Here is a 21,841-nt window from a genome sequence, read left to right as displayed (position 1 = left end):
ATATTGAACTCCTTCAAAACTGTTTAAAAAGCATCACAGGTGGAACTTTGTGAAGTTGGTTGAGAGAATACCAAGGATAGCAATACCTTGAATAAGCTGAAATATAAAATATTTTTCTTTTCTTTTTCCAATATCTTGGGTACATAATTCCAATAATTCCAGTAGGGTTATTTTGTCATTTTAATTAGGTGCTTTACTATTATTCTAAAATATGGAAAATACTCCAAACTTCTGACTCTGTACAGTAATACGAATATGAGTACAAATAGGTGGAATATGTGGAATATACATGCAAGATAAATACATAATTTGCTGCCAATTTACTGTATTTAAAAGTGTGATAGTATTGATGTATTTGAGTGGGACCTGTTTTTAGATTTAATTACAATATGGTGGAACAAAAAACAAAACAATCAACAGAACAGAACAGCTAAAGGGTTTAAATAAATGAATTAATTAAAAAAATGAAAATAATAATAATATAAGAAAAAATAATATATATATATATATATATATATATATATATATATATATATATATATATATATATATATATAAATTAAATAAAAAACAATGACGAATTATAATAAATTCTAAATATCAACTAAAAAAGTGTTTTCCAAGCTTTTTTTTTTTTCTTTCTTTTTTTGGTGTTTTAAAGTCTTGCCTAATTTCGCGTTTGTGATTGGAGAACTTACATTTATGTATGTTTAATTTGGCCAAAAGTTATAAAAGATTAATAAAATAAAACTGTTTTTGTTTCTTTCGCTGATTTATGGTTTCTTTACGTGTATTCACAAAACCAAAAAACACATCTTTCCAACATAATAAAAAAAAATGGAGAGTACAAATGATCAATTAAGTACAAAAACATATTTTATTTTTTATTTTTATTTTTGAGGTGTCAAAATAAAAGTACAACCGTCTCGTCTTGCACCTTACACAAGTTACACATGTGTCAATGTCAGAGATCTCGTGGTAACTAATCGCTGGGCAGGAAACTGCTACTAGAGGAACTACGGTCGTCACCTGTATGACGTAAACCATTCCAACCGCAGCATAGCGACTGAGCTTGACTACAGCGGGGAGAACCGCACACAGCCACTTAGAGGAAAAGACAACATTTGAAAACAAATGAGAACGAAGCACGCTGCTTTTCACAGAAATTTCTGAGATGATCCGGCTGTGAGAGGAATGCATTGACAAACGACTAAAAGTGGAGTACGCTGGTGTGGAGTAACTAACTGTTTACGTTGCCTATACTACGAGCTTTTGGGCTAACAGGCTAGCGCAGTTGTCGCTAAAACATGGTGGGCAGACATTGAGCAAGAAAAAAAAAGAAACTTTAGACGGGTTCAAATATTTCCGTGGCACTGGAAATTTGATTCGCTTGTTTTCTTTTTTTTTTTTCTTTTCTTTTTTTACGCAGAGGGATTTGTGGACTTTAAAATGGGTTTCTAACTGACGAAAACTCGTGTACGATTGTTTTGAAAGTTTTTTTTTTTGTTGTTGTTTTTTTTTTTTTTTGACGTTTCGCTCAAGTTAACCTTCTGTCACGCGCTTGCATCGAACATCGCGCGCGCTCTGTGGTGAAAGATGATTGATCGGCCAATCGATCTCTTGCGCTCCTGATCGATAATGCACAAGAAACGAGGAGTTTATTATCACAAGCACAACCGCTGCGGAAAAGCTACGCGATTCAGAGCATCACACCCTCGTCCATTCATTTAAACGCCATTCACTCGGGAAAACAGTGCTCAATGTAGACTGAGTTGGAATATTGGGACACATTGGACTATCATGGATCATATGGAATAAATCTCTTCCCGTGGTTAATGAATGGCACTTCCATTATGTGTTGGGTTTAAATTTGAACCACTCCACGTAAAGCAACGCATGGTTTGCCTTCAAATCAATTTAGAAGACTTGCAGAGCAAATTACATGGAGACTAGTTGGTCATGCCAAGGAATGAGTTACCATTGCCAGAGGGTTGGGAAGAGGCCCGAGATTTTGACGGGAAAGTCTATTATATAGACCATATTAACCAAACCACCAGCTGGATTGACCCAAGGGATCGGTACGTTCTGAGAACTGCACGTTCTGGGAAATGCATAAGTGCTTAGTCGGTGTAAAGATGCATGCTGACTCCGTTGCTCATGTTTATAGCTGTGAGTCAGTGATTACAATAAGTGTGAACTTCTTTAAATCCATTGCACTCTTTGTTTTAACCAAATCTGGTCATTGCAAACCATTATTTGGGATACAACTCACCCCAAACAATCTTATGCACACAACTGTGCCTTCGCTTTTTATACTAAATAGTCAATTTCAGTGTTTCCTCGATTTTGAAGTACTGCATTGTTTCATCCATGAACTAATGATCAGTAGCACCCTTTAAGTCCCTTTGGACTTTAACCCAAAATCTGTGCAGGAATGCATATTAGAGAATTTCCAAGCTTCCCTGGCTCAAGGTTTGGTATGTTCAAATTGCAGGGAAACAGTTTAGCCTTGCAGCGATGGAGCACAGGTTGTTTGTTTTTCCATTCCCCCTTTTCATTTTTTTATTTTTTATTTGAACAATATGCACTCTTCCAGCACAAATGGAAAAATGATAGCAATCGGACCACATATTTTTCCCCTTTGTGTGGTGCAACAGGTTTGCTTGTAGCCAGGAAACCGAGATGGCATTAAGTTGTAAACAAGTACCTAGGACCACAGATCTTAGCGCAGGCTGATGCTCTTAATCACTTTCCCTGCAAAGTCAAGGTGCATAAGTTCAAAGTGCACCATAGAGCTATGCCAACTTTAACAAGAAAGGCAAAAAATGTTGTTTAGTTTTTTTTAGTGCATGCTGAACTGGTGAATTTGGAACAAGAGCTCTGTTTGTAGTGAAAGTTAAGCTGTGAAAAGTTATTTATTTGTTGAATCAGCCAAAAGATTCTTAGATTCCTTTTTAAAGGAATTGTTCACCCAAAATGAAACTTCTTTCATTATTGACTCCTTTTTGTTTTAAACCTGTAATACCTTTTTTCTTCAGTGGAACTCAAAAGCTTAGCCTCAGTCACCATTGACTTTCATTGTGTGAAAAATAAGAGGCAATGAAAGTGAATGGGGATTGAGACTAACACTGCCTAACATCATTTTGTGTTCCCATAGAAGAAAACTGTCAGCGCACATACCTCTCCCCCCTCGACTGGTTCTCCACTGCTGAGCAATTATTAGTTGACCGGGTGTTCCGATTTAAGTGGCTCTGCTGGGTAATGAGCTTCCTACTGAAAGCCTTCCTATGGAAAATTCTCAGTTCCACAGATGTTACCTCCTCAGTTTTGAGTAACCTTTAGTCATTAAACAGTCTTGTGCTTTTAAAAGGGATAGGACACCCAAAAAAGTCATTTACTTACCCTCATGTTGTTCCAAACCCATATTATAGTTTTTTTTCTTTCTCTTTTTCTGGAGAACACAAAAGGAGATGTTAGGCAGAATGTTAGTCTCAGTCATTATTCACTTTCATTGCATCTTTTTTTTTTTTTTTTTTGACATCTGCTTTTGTGTTCCCTGGAAATTTTTTTTTTTTGGGTGAACTATATCTTAAAATAAAAAAGAAAGGTTTTGGCTGGCTAAATTCTTGTTTATTAAAAGTATTAGTCCTTCTGTTACTGTTTATTAGTGAATTGTCTATATAGTGACCTTTTTGTCATTTGGATGCTTTTAACTACAGCTGGGCTATCTGTGTCTTTGAACGAAACCACATCCAGGTTTTACATTCACATTTTATATTCCCAGTACCAGTCTGTGCCCAGTGTTAGATATACTTCTAGACAGCTACAAATTATCATCAAGATTATGCTTTAAAACATCACAATCATGACTCAAAATTTGTTTGTATTTATGTAGTTGACATATCAAGCAGTGACAGCAGTGTAACATGCTATTAGAGCCCGACCGATTGCCGATATATTTAATTTTTGAGCTGGAATTAAAACAGACCTTTTCTATGTGGATTTTTCACCTATTTTGCACCAATATGACTATGCAAAGGTACTCAGAAGGCTGATTTCTTAAATATTTTTTTATCAAAGAATATTTGACATTATTATTATACATTGTCAACAAATTCTAGAATTGAACACTGAGAAAATAAAGAATAAATAAAAATACAATAAACAGCTAAATAAACATCAGTACTGTTTACTATCAGTCAAATGCTGACCATTAAAATAAAGAATAAATAAAAATAAAATAAATAGTTAAATTAACATCAGTACTGTTTAGTATCAGTCAAATGCTGACTATATTAATACTGCCGAGTCAAGATAAACAGCAGCAGCGGTATTACACCGTATTCTGCTACTCAAGTTCAGGGGAAACTTTCAACGGTGGAAAACCAGACTTTTAAATATTACATTTTATAAATGACACAACTGGAATTGTTCGGTTGAAGGGGGTACCAAACTGTGAATCCTGAACAAAACAGTTTGGTGAATACATGTTTACTCATTAGCTTCCACTTAGCTGACAACAATAGCCTAGTTTCCATCCATTTTTTGCACTATTTAGTTATCGCCAAAGTGAAAATGCGTTAAAAATTTTTTGTGAAATTTGCCGTTTTCTACCTGTTTCCATTCAAATGACCTTTTATCGATAAAAATGGTGTGCGTGAAGACGTCATGCATAAAAAAAACACTGTCGCATAAGTTTTGATTTAACGCAAAATAAATCTTAAGCTGTTTCCATTCAGAAATGTGTGTTTATTGCTAATTCGCCTCCCAGATGTCCCTAATTTTTTTTCCTCCGAAGTTTTGGTAAAATGGGGAGAGTATTGAGACAATTCATTGAAATAAGCCAGCTAACTGTTATTTTAATTGACAAATAAATGCAATCAGAAGATGAGGAATTGCAATCAAAAGGGAGCAGTTGCCCTTCTGATAGGATTGTAATATTGGTCCTGATGTTGCACCTATCTCAGATTGCCACCAGTTCTGACCCGAAAGCATATTGTCATGGCCCTGTTCAAGCTGGCAACCTGCACCAAGTAGTGGGGGAAACTTTAAGTTTTAGTATAAGGACCATCCATCGATGTGTATATGCTGTGTGCACAGCTATTAAAGAAAAACTGATGCAGTGTAATATCTGGGTTTACATATGATAGCCTACTGAATATCAGGAATCTATTTTGAACAATCATCTAATCAAAAGCATCGCCATCTCAACTGCACTATGTCCCGCATATTTGTCCAGCAACTTCTAACGACCAACTGAACTTGGTTGTCATCTAAAATTAATTTTAGCGTCATAATGCAATTTACATTTTCTGAAGAAGCTCAGCAAATGCGATCCAGGGTAAAGAGGGTTAGATTTAAAATATTTAAAAGTTTTAAAAGGTTCAAAAGCTCATTTTCTGAAAGTGAACTCCGCATTGGACAAATAGTTCTGATAGTTTATAGTCTTGAAGTGTAGAAAATGTCATTCAGCCGACTTTATTCATCTACAGAACAGGGTACGGCTAATTTAAGTTTGTGTAAAGAAAAGCATAGGTCTAAAAATATAATCTTTTTCGTTTGGTAATTTTTTTTATTTTTATTTTTTTATTTAATGCGTTTTTTGTTTGGTAATTTATTTAATTTAATACAGGGAATTTTGCCAGCATTTTTTCAAAAGTAAGCTAAACAATAATTTAATATAATTGGGCTGTTAGTGTTCCAACTGAATAAAAATAAAGAATAAATAAAATAAATAGCTAAATAAACATCAGTACTGTTTAGTATCAGTCAAATGCTGACCATTAAAATAAAGACTAAATAAACATCAGTACTGTTTAGTATCAATCAAATGCTGACCATTAAAATAAAGAATAAATAAAAATTAAATAAATAGCTAAATAAACATCAGTATTACTGTTTAGTATCAGTCAAATGCTGACCATTAAAATAAAGAATAAATAGAAATAAAATAAATAGCTAAATAAACATCAGTACTGTTTAGTATCAGTCAAATGCTGACCATTTAAATAAAGAATAAATAAAAATAAAAATTCTGAAAGTGAACTCCGCATTGGACAAATAGTTCTGATAGTTTATTGTCTTGAAGTGTAGAAAATGTCATTCAGCCGACTTTATTCGTCTACAGAACAGGGTACGGCTAATTTAAGTTTGTGAAAAGAAAAGCATAGGTCTAAAAATATATTTTTTTCGTTTGGTAATTTTTTTTTATTTTAGTTTTTTTATTTAATGCGTTTTTCGTTTGGTAATTAATTTAATACAGGGAATTTTGCCAGCATTTTTTCAAAAGTAAGCAAAGCAATAATTTAATATAATTGGGCTGTTAGTGTTCCAAAATAGCACACGGAAGCTTTTCTTCTAGTACTGTGTATTTATTTTTAATTTAAAACATCTTTGTGCACAGAAATGATATGTTTTTTTGTATTTGCTAATTCCGTGACTGCCGTCTATTATTTTGAATGGTGTGGATAAATAAAGGGATGTCTACCGCGATTAAATTAATCGCAAACAGTGGCCATTCATTTGATCTCCGTGCACTTGTCAATGTGCATGTCTTGATATGAGATATTTGTGTTGGCACTCCTGGAAGTGTCATGATGCAGATGTGTTTGCAGTGATCGGATCTTTATGCTGTTAAGATCAGTCTATAATCACGTACAATAAATTGGCTTTCAAGGATCCTATACCTTGTCGTCATGATTAACACAGGCTAACGATTGGGGTAAGTTTATGCGCTGGAGTTAAATGGAAAAATATTATGTCGACACTTGTGAAATTTTAGCGATAATTTGCGTTTCCATCAGCTTTATTTTGATGCGCTAAAACTTTTTTCGCAAAAAATCCTTGGATGGAAACGTAGTTAATGAAAGTTTTTACGTGATTAGCTAGTTAGCTATAAGCTCGTTGTCACGGAGAGTAAAAGACAGACGTTGTTTAGTTTACTTTCCAGCATTGTGTCTCTCCAACTACGTAACAACGTAGCATGAAATCAACACTCAACATACACAATCCACTACTGCACTGTTGTCTGCTGAGCTGCAAAAAGATGATCTGATGTTTACCTTTCAATCTGCTACATTACTGACTGCACTGACAAACTATAGCTGGCTAACTGCAAACAGACATGAGTCACATGGTTGTCAGGGACAAGGTTAATGTTATATTAGTTATACTGAAAAGGGAAAATGATGGGGTCATTGTTTATTAAGTTTCCAGTATGTATTTCAAAAACTAGTTAACTTACCGAGATACCGCTTAACTCCGCCCTGTCTGAAGACCCACCATCAGCTCAGCTCTGTAAACAATGGAGTCGGAGCGCACTCTGCTGGACAAACTACAAACTAATGCATTGTTTTCTGCATTATATGTTCTGAAAAAAAGTTTTCATATCGGTAAAATATACGCCGATACTGATATATCGGTGAACGTCTTATATCGGCCAATATATCGATCGGGCACTACATGCTATACTTTGTCTAAAACTATTTTAAACAACATTTTTCGAATTCTTTTATAAATAATATGCATGTTGTTTTTATGACGTAAAACCATTGTCACACCATTGGACCATTTAAAAATAAACTAGTAAAAGCAAAAGTTGAGCTAAAAAAACCTAACCCATAGTTCACCCCAAAAATGAAAAGTTTGTCATTATTTACTAACAATTATAAACTCATTGGAATTCAAACCACACATAACTACAGGATAAGTGTCCCTGTGGCTGCTGTCATGTACCACACTGAGCCGCACTGTTTGTTTTCCTTTAGTGTGACACACTGAAAGCATGCGCTCAGGTAAATGGAATGTTATCTCACTCTTTCTGATAGGAGACCGACCATCGTCAGGGGTGAAGCAGTGCACTTTTATTGTCGGACATTGAGCATGGTGCAGTGCTAGTTGGAGTCTCATAAATGACCCGGGGAATTTATGGAGTGTGCTGAATGAAAGTGTCTGACTCATTGTTTAGCTATGTCCTGTGTTTGCGCTCGGTTGCACTGAATGTGTTTGTTATATTTCATTAGAGCATGGGTCTTGAGTGTTTGATTTCATTGGGGTTTGCTAGAGCGCCTCTTTGGCAGCTCAAAAGGAGAAAAGGTGGAGGTTTGAACCTTATTGACAGTTCAAATGTATTATAAAATTATGCGCTCTGGATTATTTTCAACAGCAGAATATGAACTTTGTAATTAGTGACACAGGCCTTGGCTATATCACAAATATAGCCTTTTTTTTATTTTTTTTAACGTTTTTATCAGGTTGCTTGTCTGATTAAGTAAAATTCTTCTCACTTGCTCCTTCAAAAATCCACTTTTCCCGGGCAAGTGTTGAAAGGATAGTTTACCCCAAAATTTAAATTCTCTCATCATTTACTCACCCTCATTCCATCCCAGATGTGTATGACTTTCTTCAGCAGAACACAAATTAAGATTTTTAGAAGAATATCTCAGCTCTGTAGGTCCATACAATGCAAGTGAATGGTGGCCAGACCTTTGTAGCTCCAAAAATCACATAAAGGATGCATAGAAGTAATCCATAAGCCTCCAGTGTTTAAATCTATGTCTTCAGAAGTGATACAATAGGTGCGAGTGAGAAACAGAAGTCCTTTTTTACTTTAAATCTCAACTTTAAAGGAATGTTCTGGGTGAAATACAAGTTAAGCTCAATCGACAGCATTTGTTGCATTATGTGGATTACCACAAAAAAACAAAAACAAAAACAAAAGGCAGAAATCTGGGTTACAGTGAGGCACTTAAATGGAAGTGAATGTGGCCAATTTATTAAGGGTTTAAAAGCAGAAATGTGATGCTTATAGTTTTATAAAAGCACTTACATTAATTAAAACTCATGTATTATTTGAGCTGTAAAGTTGTTCAAATGGTCATTTTTACAGTTGTTTTGGGGTTTGCTGACATTACTTGTCATGGCAACGAAGTTGTAAAATTGGTTAAAACTTTACACAGAAAAGGTTAGTAAGTGATTTTATCACACTAAAATCACGTTTACACACACATTGTTTATGTCTTTTGGCTATACATTTGAAAAAGTGAGTATTTTAAAGTTCAAAAATTGGCCCCCATTCACTTCCAGTGTTAGTGCCTCACTGTAACCTCGATTTTTGCTTTTTTTTAAAGAAAAGGTGAGGCAAGTCAAAACAAATTTTTGTGGTAATCAACATTGTCTCACATGCTGCCGATTGAGTTTAACTTTAATTGAACCTGGAATATTCCTTTAACTTTAACTTACAGGTGTGAAATTAAAACTAAACAGGCACCACATGTGACTTTCAGTTGGAAAAGTGAAAGTGGAGATTTAGAGTAATAAAGGACTAAGATATTGTTCTTTTGCTCACCCACACCGATTATATCCCTTCTGAAGACATGGATTTAAACACTGGAGTGTTATGGATTACTTTTATGTTTTCTTTGAATGATCTTTGGAGCTACAAAGGTCTGGTCACCATTCACTTGCATTGTAAGAACCAACAGAGCTGAAATATTCTTCTAAAAATCTTTGTATGTGTTCTGCTGAAGAAAGAAAGTCATACACATCTGGGATGGCATGAGGGTGAGTAAATGACTATAGAATTTTCATTTTTGGGTGAACTATTCCTTTTATGTTGAGCCCTGTATACAAAACATTGTTAATTGGTAGGCCAGAGCTATTTAAACCTGGTGCAGTTAGTAGCTTCGATTTGATTTATTTTCAAATACAAGCCAGTGCTCCGCAATGTTTATCATATTCATTGTCAGGACTCCATGATTCATAGTTCTCATTGTAATGCCTGAATCCTGACAACATCCTTTGGGTCCCCCCCCCCCCAAAGATCTTTAAAACACCTTGATCGAGGGCGATGTGGTTCAAAGATCTCTGAAAGGCAGTCTTGATCGAAGGAGACAGGAGAAAAATTAGACCTGTGGTGAAATATCATCAGAATCAGTTGAGCCACCAGTGAGTCTGGAGAAATGTGGGATGCAAAAGAGAAGGATAAGATGTGTTTTGCACAGCAGCCTCAGTCTTGGTTGCGTCTCAGAAGTTTTTTCTCTCTGAATTAAATTTAGAACAGGACAGTGAGGGTCTCTGAGCACTTTCATTATTCATAACATGAAAAAGGAGCTAGTTCAGTTTCACCCTCTTTGAAAGTCTGGAATCGAGGGGGAAGGCAACAGCATGTGAACTGCATGCTCACTGCAGATAACTGCAGAAAGGTTTAAATGGAACCTAGCTTAAACATCTGGACTGAATTTCATTTTGTCGTTTTCTTTTTTTTTTTTTTTTCTTTTTTTTTTATTAAATAGATTGATCCGGTTAATATGCTGCACAAAATCAGATTTAATGTGGATTGTTCCTGATAATCTTAGAAGCCCAGAGTGTTTCTTGCATAACACTTCTGCTAAACTTAAAGACATTGCAAAATTTGCCTTGCTTGGCTTGTAAATGGAAATCATTTGAAATTGTGAAATATGACATTCTTGCACTGCACAAAAATCCTGCCTAATAAGTACTTTAATCTTTTGGCATGGTAAAAACAACTAATTTGATGGTGTTCATTTTAAGAATTAAAGAATTGTTATTTACAAATGGTGGAAAATTCTTATTATTGAGCTACTAGTGGTACATAGTAGCAAACCATTATTAAAGCTAAAGTGTGCTACTTTTTCTGCATTAAAATAGTTTATTTTATCTCTGCTTGAAATGCAGAGACAACTGTAAGTCAGCCATTTGTAGATACATGTTCATGAAAACTGTAAACACTGTGCCTCTTTAGGGCTATAAAAAATGTCTCTGTTTGTTTTGAGCAACCCACCTCAAGAGAGACCACAACATTGACTCAACCAATAGCGTGAGTTGGGGGTGTATTCAGAAAACTATTTTGAAAACATTTATTTCTGCAATTCCATCTGTGGCACTGGTGGTGCAGAAATGACAAACTTCAGCTTTAAACCAGTCCCGAGTAGATATGCAATGAACAAAGGACAGGCCGAAAGTTGGCAAATTATTTTATTACACTCTGATTGAGTACTGAAGTCAGTCAAGGGAATCTAGGACAAACTAGGCACATAATACCATGAAAAATCAACCTGGGTTTTGTTATCCCAACCTTAATTAAGTTTAACCTCTTTTCATCTTGACCAGTTTACTCAAACTCTAACATGTTAGCTACTGCCTTTGCTTTCATAAATTAACATATTTTTTTAGGGATGTGTGAAAGTACACTGGCAGCCAAACATTTGGAATAATGTACAGATTTTGCTCTTATGGAAAGAAATTGGTACTTTTATTCACCAAAGTGGCATTCAACTGATCACAATGTATAGTCAGGTCATTAATAACGTGAAAAATTACTATTACAATTTGGAAAAAAAAAATGTTCAGAACTTCTTAAACTACTTCAAAGAGTTCTCATCAAAAAAATCCTCCACGTGGAGCAATGACAGCTTTGCAGATCCTTGGCATTCTAGCTGTCAGATTGTCCGGATACTCAGGTGACATTTCACCCCACGCTTCCTGTAGCACTTGCCATAGATGTGGCTGTCTTGTCGGGCACTTTTCACGCACCTTACAGTCTAGCTGATCCCACGAAAGCTCAATGGGTTTAAGATCCATAACACTCTTTTCCAATTATCTGTTGTCCATTGTCTGTTTCTTTGCCCACTCTAACCTTTTCTTTTTGTTTTTCTGTTTCAAAAGTGGCTTTTCTTTGCAATTCTTCCCATAAGGCCTGCACCCTGAGTCTTCTCTTTACTGTTGTACATGAAACTGGTGTTGAACGGGTAGAATTCAATGAAGCTGTCAGCTGAGGACATGTGAGGCGTCTATTTCTCAAACTAGAGACTCTGGTCTACTTATCCTCTTGTTTAGTTGTACATCTGGCCTTCCACATCTCTTTCTGTCGTTGTTAGAGCCAGTTGTCCTTTGTCTTTGAAGACTGTAGTGTACACTTTTGTATGAAATCTTCAGTTTTTTGGCAATTTCAAGCATTGTATAGCCTTCACTCCTCAAAACAATGATTGACTGATGAGTTTCTAGAGAAAGCGTTTTTTTTTTTTTTTTTTTACATTTTGACCTAATATTGACCTTAAGACCTGCCAGTCTATTGCATACTGCAACTCAAAAACAAACACATAGACAATGTTAAGCTTCATTTAATGAACCAAATAGCTTTCGACTGTGTTTGATATAATGGCAAGTGATTTTCTAGTACCAAATGGGGCCTGTCTAGATTTGGTCAAATATGACTTTTTTCAAATAGTGATGGTGCTGTTTTTTACATCAGTAATATCCTGACTATACTTTGTGACCAGTTGAACGCCACTTTGGTGAACTAAAGTACCAATTTCCTTCCGAAGCAGCAAAATCTGTACATTACTCCAAACTTTTGGCCGCCAGTGTACATATTTTAAAAATCGACTAGTTGGTAGGAGGCCTGAACAACTGGTTGGCCAATCGGTCTTAAGCAAAGCCAGTATATTTAATCTAGTTTCGGGTTCACCTGACCACAATTGGACATATTTCATAGGGAGCGTTAACATGAGATGCGTTCGAAAATAGCAAGACAGAGCACAATGAAGTAGAACATAATGCAGAGGTCTTGAGACAGGTTTTTGAAAAGGACAAAGACGTGCATCTGAATGTGTTTGGCTGAAGCATCTGTGCTTGAAAGATGAAGAAGTTAAAGACTTTTCTGAGGTTTTACCTAACTAACTGTCTAACAGCTAAAGCACAGCACACTAATTAGCACTGCTGCTAAAAAAAAATATCAAAATGATAAAAAAATTAAATTAGATAAGATATTCAACCTCTAATTGACTAGTCGGATGTTGGATGACTATTTTGTGGCCAGTCCCTTATATTTATACCTAAAATTAATCCACAACGTCCTTATTACACGTTAGCACACACATTCCTATCCTTGTCCCTTTAAATCTACACTTCAGCAAGTTCTTTCTTTTAATTGATTAGTCTAGCTAGCAAGTGTCAACAGAACTCTCCACTGAAGTTCGGCCAGACTACTTTGTTAGTATTAGCGAGCAGCTGCTAATAAAAGTTTTAGTGGCGCTCTTTTCGGCCAAGTGGGTGCCCCCAGTGCTCTGCTGTGATCCAAAGCATTGGGATTGGAGGGCCACATTGTGTTGCCTCAGAAACCTCCAGGCGATGGGTCAGCAGGACCTGTGGAATGCCCGGCTTGGGTTTCCGGCTATTGTACTCGGCCAGCACACTGGAGGTGAATAGCTCCACATTCCTCTGGTGGCCCCCCCCCCCCACATACTCGCAACAATGCTCAAACTCTCTGTGGTATGCTGGAGCGGTGCTTCAAGTGGGGTCGGAAGTATCGAAATTACCAGTTACAAGTGCATGAATGGCGACGCAAAAATGTATTTGGCGTAGTTGGTGCATAACGTGTTCTTTTATTTTTTTTTAGCAACATCAAGATTTTAGGTCAAAATGTAAATGAATGTATAAGGGAAAGTCTATATTTTAGGTGCTATGAGTATTACCAATTTCTTTTAAAGTCTTTACTATTTTTAATCACCTTTTTGTCTCAAGTTCAATTTAAATTCTGCTGGAATGTGGAGTAAAAGTATAAATGTAGTCCCTCAATTTATATGGCCATAAAACTGCTTGCATAATAATTATAAAATAAGTATAAAATGCTGTTTAAAACTGTTTTAGATGAAGTATAGCATGTCACACTACCAGACATGTCTAAGTATTTTATGGCAATTCCCCATTTACCAGTGGGAAACTTGGAATTCTAGATGATTGAGTTTTACTTCACGAATTAAAGTCGGCATGAAAATTCACCCTATCTATTTGCATGTTATTGATCTTATTGTGAACGATTCATCCATGCATATATTAGGTTTTTTAAATTATTATTATTACCTCGTAATCTTTAATCAAAATGTAATAACTTGATTTTCCGGTGAAACAACAGACTTCTCGCTGGTGTCGTATGCAGGATTTCAAACATTTCGTCCACTTAAACCCTGCCCCTTTCTTATAAATACCACAACCTTGCATAGGGTTGAACGAAGCATCAATCGCATGTTGCTGAAGATGGCAAGGTGTATTTTCATCTGTTTACCTTCAAAACTATCGTTCCTTAACCCAAACTTCCTTGGTTACGGGTCAGCTGGCTTGAATTTACATTTCGAATGAGGAGGAATAACAGCAAATTCGTGGTTGTGTTCGAGACATTTCACGCCTGAATTGTTGAGGTGATCACTAATGAATACAACGCTTCGGATGCCTCTGGAGTTTATTTATATTTTTGAATGCAGTTATCTTGGGATGCACAGCATGAGTAAGCGTTTCTTTCCCTTTATATTTTGTTTATTGTGACTCATAACATAAAAATATGGTTATCTTTTACTCGCTCGTTTTTTTCAACGGCTACAGCCTCTTCGTAAGCAAAGACCGTGATGTGCTCGTGCGTTTATGTTGTCAGTTTGATAATAAATGTGTTGAGATCACTGCTCAATTTCACCGATAACTGGCTTTGACTGGAGCACCATGGTGGTAGGGGTGTGTGTCCACTGCAAACTCGCATTCAGATCTGCCTCCGTTCTGCTATATGCAACGCCCATATTTTCACAATCCAGTCAACAACCAATGGATAAAGTCAAATCCCCGCCCTACATTTATTTTCTTGTTCAATTAGCTGTTTCACTCGGAAATACATCACAATACGGAAGTTGGCTGCAACTTCCATTTCATGCCGACTTTAATCGTTCGTTTGAACGGATTCTTTAAATGACTCGATTAAACCAATTCGCAAAGCTCTGGAAGATCACCCAACTGTAAGTTATGAATGGAGTGAAACTGAAATGCAGACAGTGTTGTTAACAAAATGGGAATAATTAATAATATTAAAAATGAACATCATATCAATATTGGCAACATTGTTGCTAGTGATGTTCCTATCAATGTTGTTATCCATAATGTTGGAACAACAAACAACATTTGACGCAATCAGTGTAACCAAATCATGAAAATATTGTGATAAACAGCCATTTGAATAAATGTTTTACATATGATACTACGCGGGGACTTTGCAGAACTCTTTTTGAGTTGTGACTCAGTAGTGAATCATTATTTAACAGGTTTAGTGACAAACTGATTTGCTACTATGAGTTAGGCTTCCAACACTAGTTCAAAGGGGCGTGTCGACATGAAAGATGGTGGACAGCAACTCCAAAGTTGATGGAAGTTAATGTTTTTGGGAAATTATTTCAGTGCAATCTTTCAATAATATAATTTTTTTTTTATTTATGACATACTGTAGCTAATGGAAAGCTGATGTCTCATCGTTTGCAGTTTGCATTCATTCAAATTAAATATTTTATTTATATACCATGCATTAATAAATCATATTGGTTGTGAAAAAGTTTTTATTCAAAAGTTTGCATTTCATTAATGCTTATCCACTGGTATAAGTGGTCTTTATTTATCTGTGAAGTCAAATGATTCAATTATCCACTTCATTATGTATTTTTTACTTTGAGTGTGTTTGAATGTTTTACTTTTGCTTCTTCCATATTTTGTTTCCGACTTGAATGTGTGACAATTCATAATAACAAATACCCAACTTGGATGTACTGTAGGAGCTTCCCAGGTGCATTTTAAGGCAGCATGACATCCTACAGAAAATAGATGGCTCTGGATGAGTGCTGGTGGTCCAACATCAGAACGTCTCTTCACTGTGATTGGCTGTACACTGACAGTTGGGTTTCCTGTGTGATTTTGCAGGCAGACTAAGCCTCTGACCTTTGCCGACTGTATTGGAGATGAGCTGCCTGTGGGTTGGGAGGAGGCCTATGACCCCCACATTGGAGCCTATTATGTCGACCACAACACTAGTAAGTTAAAGATTAGCAAGATGTGTCCGGATGCAAGCATATTGAGTATAAAGTGTCTGTTATTGTGATAGTATGAGGAGAATTTATTAATAATTAGAAACTAGCACTCTATAGTTCTCATTAGCCCTTAAATTTTTTCTCCCTCTGTTTCTTAAACTTTCCATGTGCTCTGTTTTCCCTGTTAGAGAGCACGCAGCTGGAGGACCCGCGAGCGCAGTGGCAGCGTGAGCAGGAGCTCATGTTGCGGGATTATCTGAGTGTGGTTCAGGAAGCATTGAGCGCTCAGAAGGAGATCTACCAGGTCAAAGAGCAGAGACTTCGCCTGGCCCAGCAGGAGTATCGGCAGCTAAATGATGCTTGGCGGGACAAGTCTTCCTCACAGACCAGCTGTAAGACAGAACTTTATTATTTAATAGGGCTGTCAATTAATTGTTTAACGTTAGTTTAGTTAATTAAAGCTGAAGTGTGTAATTATATCCGAATACACTCTCCATCTGCCATTGGTTGACCAAGCTCACGTCAATGGTTGAGTCAACTTGCTGCGTCGAGCTGGGCGTATTGCTCAAACCAACAGAGCAATGTTCTTTTACTAGCGCCACAGTGTTTTGGGCTAGTGTTTGGGGAAATCCATCTACAGATGACTTACAGTTGTCTCTGCATAATAAGATGGGATAGGAAAAAAAATCACACACATCAGCTTTAATTATATGAAAAATAATATGTTGAATATATTTAATTAACACAAAAATTAGCTCATTTAATCATGCCCCCTGATTCATACATAAATTATGCATTAATTGATTGTTATGAACTGTAGGCCAGTGATAGTCCATTTTCAAATATATGGGAATAAAACAATCAATATTTTAAAAGCCACTTCTAAAGCCATTTTTTGTAATAGCTATTCAGTGGTTTACGGTTCTTGTCTGCCACAACAATCCAGTGTCTTAAATTATCATAATTTTAGTTTTTTCTCAGCAAATATTTATATATTTGATTAATTAATCAGCAAATCATCTCATAAATTCAATTAAATATTTTATTTGATGGACATCCCTAAAAATTTGTCCAAATAGACCCTCCCTTGACAAGGCCAGTCTGTCACACCCTTTTATATCATATGAATGTCAACTATTACAAATTCCACCATGAATTCAGCTGTCAAAATTAGAAATGTGCAGCATCTGCAGAGATATGAGAGCTAGATTTAAAGCTGCATGCTTGATTGATTGGGATGCAGTTTTGAGTTAACTTAAATATACTTGAAAAAATACTTGAAAATACTTTTGCAGCCCAACCACCTGTGACCTCACTTGTCAAACATCTTTGGAAGTGAGTGTATGTCATTGCATAGTTAAGATATTGTGTAAGCAAGCCCAAGTGAGATTAAAATGATGTTTCTTCCTTTTAGTCTTTGCTTGAAAGGTGTCATTTTATGAAGAATCAATTTTTTCTTAGTTCCTTATCATTTAGTGAGAAAAGCTTGATGTACTTTGAAAACATACTGTAATGTTTAGAACTCAAAACTCCCTCCCCAGTCCAAAAAGAGCTTTAGTTGAAATTAAGATGCAAAAACAACTCGTTCTGAACTTCTGCAATGTTGGACAAATGAATACATCAACACATGATGTTCTTTTGTTTACATACCAATGGGTCATCAGAAACTTGGCATGCCCATTCATGGTGAGGTAATAACATCAATGGATTAAAATACCATAAGAGATAACATTTTAAGAGTGAAATGTTTGAAAGTCAGCTAAACCCTGTGCTGTTTCTGAATGTGTTTAGCACTTACAACTCTGCATATCCCTCAGAAGGATCCCAACATTAACAACGAGCGGCTGAAGTTCATTTAAAAGTCCATGATCATTTAAATCTGATCCTAACAGTATGTGCAGCACATGTCAGTGTGGATTGCTTTGTGAACCTGCCACAATGTAAAGTGAAGCTATTATTGAAGGAAAGATCAACCTGTGTCTTAGCAGAGCTCACATTTCATATGCAAAGGGTGCATTTCTTGAAGTCACAGATACACAGGAATATTCCGGGTTCAATACAAGTAAAGCTCAACCGACAGCATTTGTGGCACAATGTTGATTACCACCAAAATCAATTTGAACTCGTCCTTCCTTTTCTCTAAAATAAAAAGCAAAAATCGAGGTTACTGTGAGGCACTTACAATGGAATTGAATGTGGCCAATTTTTTAGGGTTTAAAGGCAGAAATGCAGAAAAGCGTATAATTTTATAAATGCACTTGCATTAATTCTTCGGTTAAAAATCATGTATTAGTATTAAATTGTCATTTTTACAGTCATTTTAGGGGTTTAGGGTGTGTTGACTACATCGTCATGGAAACGAAGTTGTAAAATTGGCTATAACTTTACACAGAAAAGGTCAGTATGAATTTTCTTACTCTAAAATCATGTTTACTCACATATTGTTTGTCTTGTGGCTGTACTTTTGAAAAAGTGAATATTCTAACATTCAAAAATTGGCCAACATTTACTTGCATTGTAAGTGTGCCACTGTAACTCAGCTTTTTGCTGTTTTTTTAAAGAAAAGAGTGGCAAGTCAAAATAAATTTTTGTGGTAATCAACATTACATGACAAATGCTGTCGATTGAGCTTAACCTGTATTGAACCTGGAATATTCCTTTAAAAGTGTCAGAAAGAAGATGGAAAATGGTTGTGAAAAAACAAAAAAACTTTGTTGGAGCAAGAAAAAAAAATTACTAACATTAGTAACCCTTGTGGAAAAAGAAATAATAAATAAAAAGTTGTATGATATGACCCCTTTAAATTAAGACTCTCCTTGTTATCATAATGGATGTATATTTATGACATGGTTTGTGGCATTATTATAAGTGACTATGGAATTCCTGAGCCATGCCTAGTGGTTTTCAAGATAAGATAACGCCTTTGAACTTTATCTTTATCTTTCCTACAGTAAATTCCAGATCCTCATCCAGCAGTAAATATGACCCTGAAATCCTCAAAGCAGAGATTGTTACAGCAAAAAGCCGGGTAAGATGCTTCAACACCTAACACACTAGCCTTTGATCAGTTGCTATGAATGTTATCTTGTTAATGCAATACAAGAATTGGGTTTAATATTTGCAAACTTCATGCATCTGGATGTGATGACAGGCAGCAAGATTACGCTTGAAGCCAAATGGAAGGCATCTAGTAATTACATCGGTGTCTCATTTATTCCCCCACTCTCTTTCTCTCCCTGTCACACTCTTTCTTGATTCAGGTAAATAAGCTGAAGAGAGATTTGGCATGTATGAGGCAAGAACTGCAGTATAAAGAGCAAGGCTTTGAGACGTTGAAAGAGTAAGTGTAACCTGACCTCTCTACACGACCACGGTCGAGACAATTGAGTGCTTACGCGTTACAGTATAAAAAGAGCTCTTTGTACAAAACAATGCATATACTCTTATCTCTTGTCATTTTATGAGCCCATTGGCGCTTTTTATTGCAATGCAGCGATTCCACGTTTGTCTTGTCTGTGTGGCCACTGTTGTTTTGATAATGTTGCCATTTTTTTAGAACATCATAGAAATCTCAAACATAGTCCGTGTGAAGCTGCTTCATAATATAGAATTTTGGAATATGACTGTTTTAATAAACAGTTATTAACTTGACCGTCTTAAATAGACAACGCTCATGGTGTGAAACACCTATGAAATTACACTCTCAGAGATACACTGGCGGCCAAAAGTTTGGAGTAATATACAGATTTTGCTCTTATGGAAAGAAATTGGTACTTTTATTCACCAAAGTGGCATTCAACTGATCACAATGTATAGTCAGGTCATTAATAACATGAAAAATTACTATTACAATTTGAAAAAAATGTTCAGAACTTCTTAAACTACTTCAAAGAGTTCTCATCAAAAAATCCTCCACGTGCAGCAATGACAGCTTTGCAGATCCTTGACATTCTAGCTGTCAGATTGTCCGGATACTCAGGTGACATTTTACCCCACGCTTCCTGTAGCACTTGCCATAGATGTGGCTGTTTTGTCGAGCACTTCTCACGCACCTTACAGTCTAGCTGATCCCACAAAAGCTCAATGGGTTTAAGATCCATAACACTCTTTTCCAATTATCTGTTGACCAATGTCTGTGTTTCTTTGCCCACTCTAACCTTTTCTTTTTGTTTTTCTGTTTCAAAAGTGGCTTTTTCTTTGCAATTCTTCCCATAAGGCCTGCACCCTGAGTCTTCTCTTCTCACTGTTGAACATGAAACTGGTGTTGAGTGGGTAGAATTCAATGAAGCTGTCAGCTGAGGACATGTGAGGCGTCTATTTCTCAAACAAGAGACTCTGATGTACTTATCCTCTTGTTAAGTTGTACATCTGGCCTTCCACATCTCTTTCTGTCCTTGTTAGAACCAGTTGTCCTTTGTCTTTGAAGACTGTAGTGTACACCTTTGTCTGAAATCTTCAGTTTTTTGGCAATTTCAAGCATTATATAGCATTCATTCCTCAAAACAATGATTGACTGATGAGTTTCTAGAGAATGCTGTTTCGTTTTTGCCAGTTTTGACCTAATATTGACCTTAAGACATGCCAGTCTATTGCATACTGTGGCAACTCAAAAACAAACACAAAGACAATGTTAAACTTCATTTAACGAACCAAATAGCTTTCAGCTGTATCTGATTTAACGGCAAGTGATTTTCTAGTACCAAATTAGCGATTTAGCATGATTACTCAAGGATAAGGTGTTGGAGTGATGGCTGCTGGAAATGGGGCCTGTCTAGATTTGATCAAAAATGACATTTTCAAATAGTGATGGTGCTGTTTTTTTACATCAGTAATGTCCTGACTATATTTTGTGAGTAGTTGAATGCCACTTTGGTGAATTAAAGTAATAATCTTTACCCCAGCTCTAGCTTACATCTAGCCCCTGTCCATGTGCAGAGAATTAAAAGTGGCTCACCTACGCTATTAACGTCCAATTGCCATTGGGTTTCTCTTGTGTAGTCACTGGACGCAGTGCGCCATTTTTAAAATAGCTTGACACAAGCTTCGTAATTCACTGATAATAGTTATTCACCTATAATCTTCACCTCCGCTGAAGCTTGCGTCTAACACACATTCACGCAGTGCTTACTCAAATGAGTTTGTATTTTGTTGTGACATCGAAATTGGTATTAAAAATTTTCATATGTGAGCAAAATGGACATTAAACCTGAAATATACCTCAATTAATTGGAATCAAATCAAATTGAATTAGAATCTAATCAAGATCTTGTGAATCTGAATCAAATCAAATCGGGAGATCTGTATTGATACCCAGCTCCATTTGCAATGGAACTCAACACAGGGAATGCATTTTTAAAGTTGTCTGTTTTTAATTCGTCACATCATCTTAAATATACAGTGCTCATGGCGCGAAACATCTATAAAATTACTCTCTCCGAGATATATATAAAGACCTTCTTACATAGATCTTGCCATAAAATTACAGTCCATAGCAACCAGGGTCTGTTAAGTGCCAAAAAGCAATAGTCTTCTGAAGCCATACGGTAGGTTTACGTGAGGAAAAGGGCAAAGTTTAAGTCGTTATTTGCTGATAATATTCACCCCCGCTCAAGCTTACATCTAGCCCATCAACATGCAGATAATAAAAAGTGACACCTACGTTATTAATGTCCAATTGCCATTGGTTTTCGCTTGTGTAGTCACTGGATGCAACACATCATTTTTGAATTCTTGAATGTGGGTTTGACACAAGCTTAGTTTTTCACTGATAATAGTTATTCACTTATAGTCTTTACCTTCGCTGAAGCTTACACCTAGTACAATTCAGTGTCCACAAAAAATGGCACTGATGGCATTGATACTCAGACGACATTGGTTCTGCTTTGTGTAGTAAGTAAACACAATGTGCCATTTTTGAATTCTGTAACACAAATGTGGGCTAGACACAAGCTTCAACCGAGGTGAAGATTATCAGTGAATAATGACTT

General features: G+C 36.1%; 1 protein-coding gene across 2 annotated transcripts in view; it reads left to right on the top strand.

Moving 5' to 3' along the window:
* Positions 1-1,066: 1,066 nt before the first annotated feature.
* The window catches only part of LOC127430896 (protein KIBRA-like), a 60,410-nt gene continuing 39,635 nt past the window's right edge, over positions 1,067-21,841 (top strand). Inside the window, exons 1-5 of one of the 2 annotated variants that reach the window (XM_051681037.1) lie at positions 1,067-2,078; positions 15,748-15,857; positions 16,043-16,246; positions 18,806-18,882; positions 19,115-19,194. In XM_051681037.1, coding sequence (XP_051536997.1) covers positions 1,960-2,078; positions 15,748-15,857; positions 16,043-16,246; positions 18,806-18,882; positions 19,115-19,194 — 590 coding nt within the window. In that variant the 5' untranslated portion in view covers positions 1,067-1,959. Of the gene's footprint in view, positions 2,170-15,747; positions 15,858-16,042; positions 16,247-18,805; positions 18,883-19,114; positions 19,195-21,841 lie in introns of both variants that reach the window. The other variant, XM_051681038.1, reaches the window with a different exon arrangement.

This window comes from Myxocyprinus asiaticus, chromosome 40 (genome assembly GCF_019703515.2).
Source record: "Myxocyprinus asiaticus isolate MX2 ecotype Aquarium Trade chromosome 40, UBuf_Myxa_2, whole genome shotgun sequence".
Classification (NCBI taxonomy): Eukaryota; Metazoa; Chordata; class Actinopteri; order Cypriniformes; family Catostomidae; genus Myxocyprinus; species Myxocyprinus asiaticus.
Note: the sequence above shows the minus strand (reverse complement) of the source record. Positions and strands in the feature narration are given on the sequence as shown.